The sequence below is a fragment of the Papilio xuthus genome, unplaced genomic scaffold, assembly GCF_000836235.2.
Source record: "Papilio xuthus unplaced genomic scaffold, Pxut_1.1 DF827021.1, whole genome shotgun sequence".
NCBI lineage: Eukaryota > Metazoa > Arthropoda > Insecta > Lepidoptera > Papilionidae > Papilio > Papilio xuthus.
This window is the reverse complement of record NW_013531628.1, coordinates 1-755: the sequence shown is the minus strand read 5'-3', so window position 1 is coordinate 755 and position 755 is coordinate 1. Positions and strand designations below refer to the sequence as shown.

Sequence of the window (755 nt, the reverse complement as noted above, 5' to 3'; positions counted from 1 at the left end):
CGCGCAGACGCGCGCGCAGCTCGTCGCGCTCGAGGTGCGCGGCGCGCAGCTGGTCGCGCAGCGCGGCGTTCTGCAGTTCGAGGGCGCGCGCCTGGCGGCAGCGGCCGAGCAGGCGGCGGTTACGCTCGGCGTGGGCCTCGCGCCGCCAGCGCTCGTGCAGGAGCTGGGCGTGCGCGAGGGCGAGCTGTTCTGCCAGCTCGCTGTCGGCGCGTGGCGGCCGGCCCGCGTATAGATCGGCCAAGTACTTGTCCAGCCTCTCACAGGGCGAGACCGTCTCCGGTGCGGTCTCCGTCTCCTAAAATGTCAAATTTTAAAGTGAGGTCTCAGGTAAGGATGTTTGATTATTTTAATTTTTTTATCATTTGACATAGAATTACCCGTTTCCTCGCGTCGGCGGTCAGGCTGCGATAAAAGTCTCCAATGAGGAACTCGTACGGCGCGGGCCAGGTGTCGACGGTCTGTACGGCGACGGCGGCGGTGCGCGCGGCGGGGATGCGCGGCGAGCAGGAGGCGGCGCGGCGCGGTGGAGGAGCGGCGCGGCGGCGCGGGGCCCGCAATGTTGCCAGCGGGGCGGCCAGCCGGCGCGGGTCGCGGGTTCTCGGCTCTGCGGCCTCGGCGTCGGGCCAGGCGTCCTCGGCGCGGGCGCGAGCGGTCAGCTCCAACACCTCGCGGTCCTCCACATTGAGAGGTTCGCCGTCGATGGCGGGGGCGGCGCGGCTGGGCTCGGGCCTCGCCACCGCCGGGGGCGGAGCGCC

General features: G+C 70.5%; 1 protein-coding gene across 1 annotated transcript; it reads right to left on the bottom strand.

Annotated features, from left to right (window-relative positions):
* Positions 1-9: 9 nt before the first annotated feature.
* Positions 10-665, bottom strand: LOC106119745 (uncharacterized; the record flags this gene model as incomplete). The annotated part of the gene is made up of 2 exons (XM_013314880.1): positions 10-295; positions 378-665. Coding segments are annotated over 2 exons (574 nt in total), but the record flags the coding sequence as incomplete, so codon positions are not given.
* Positions 666-755: the final 90 nt, after the last annotated feature.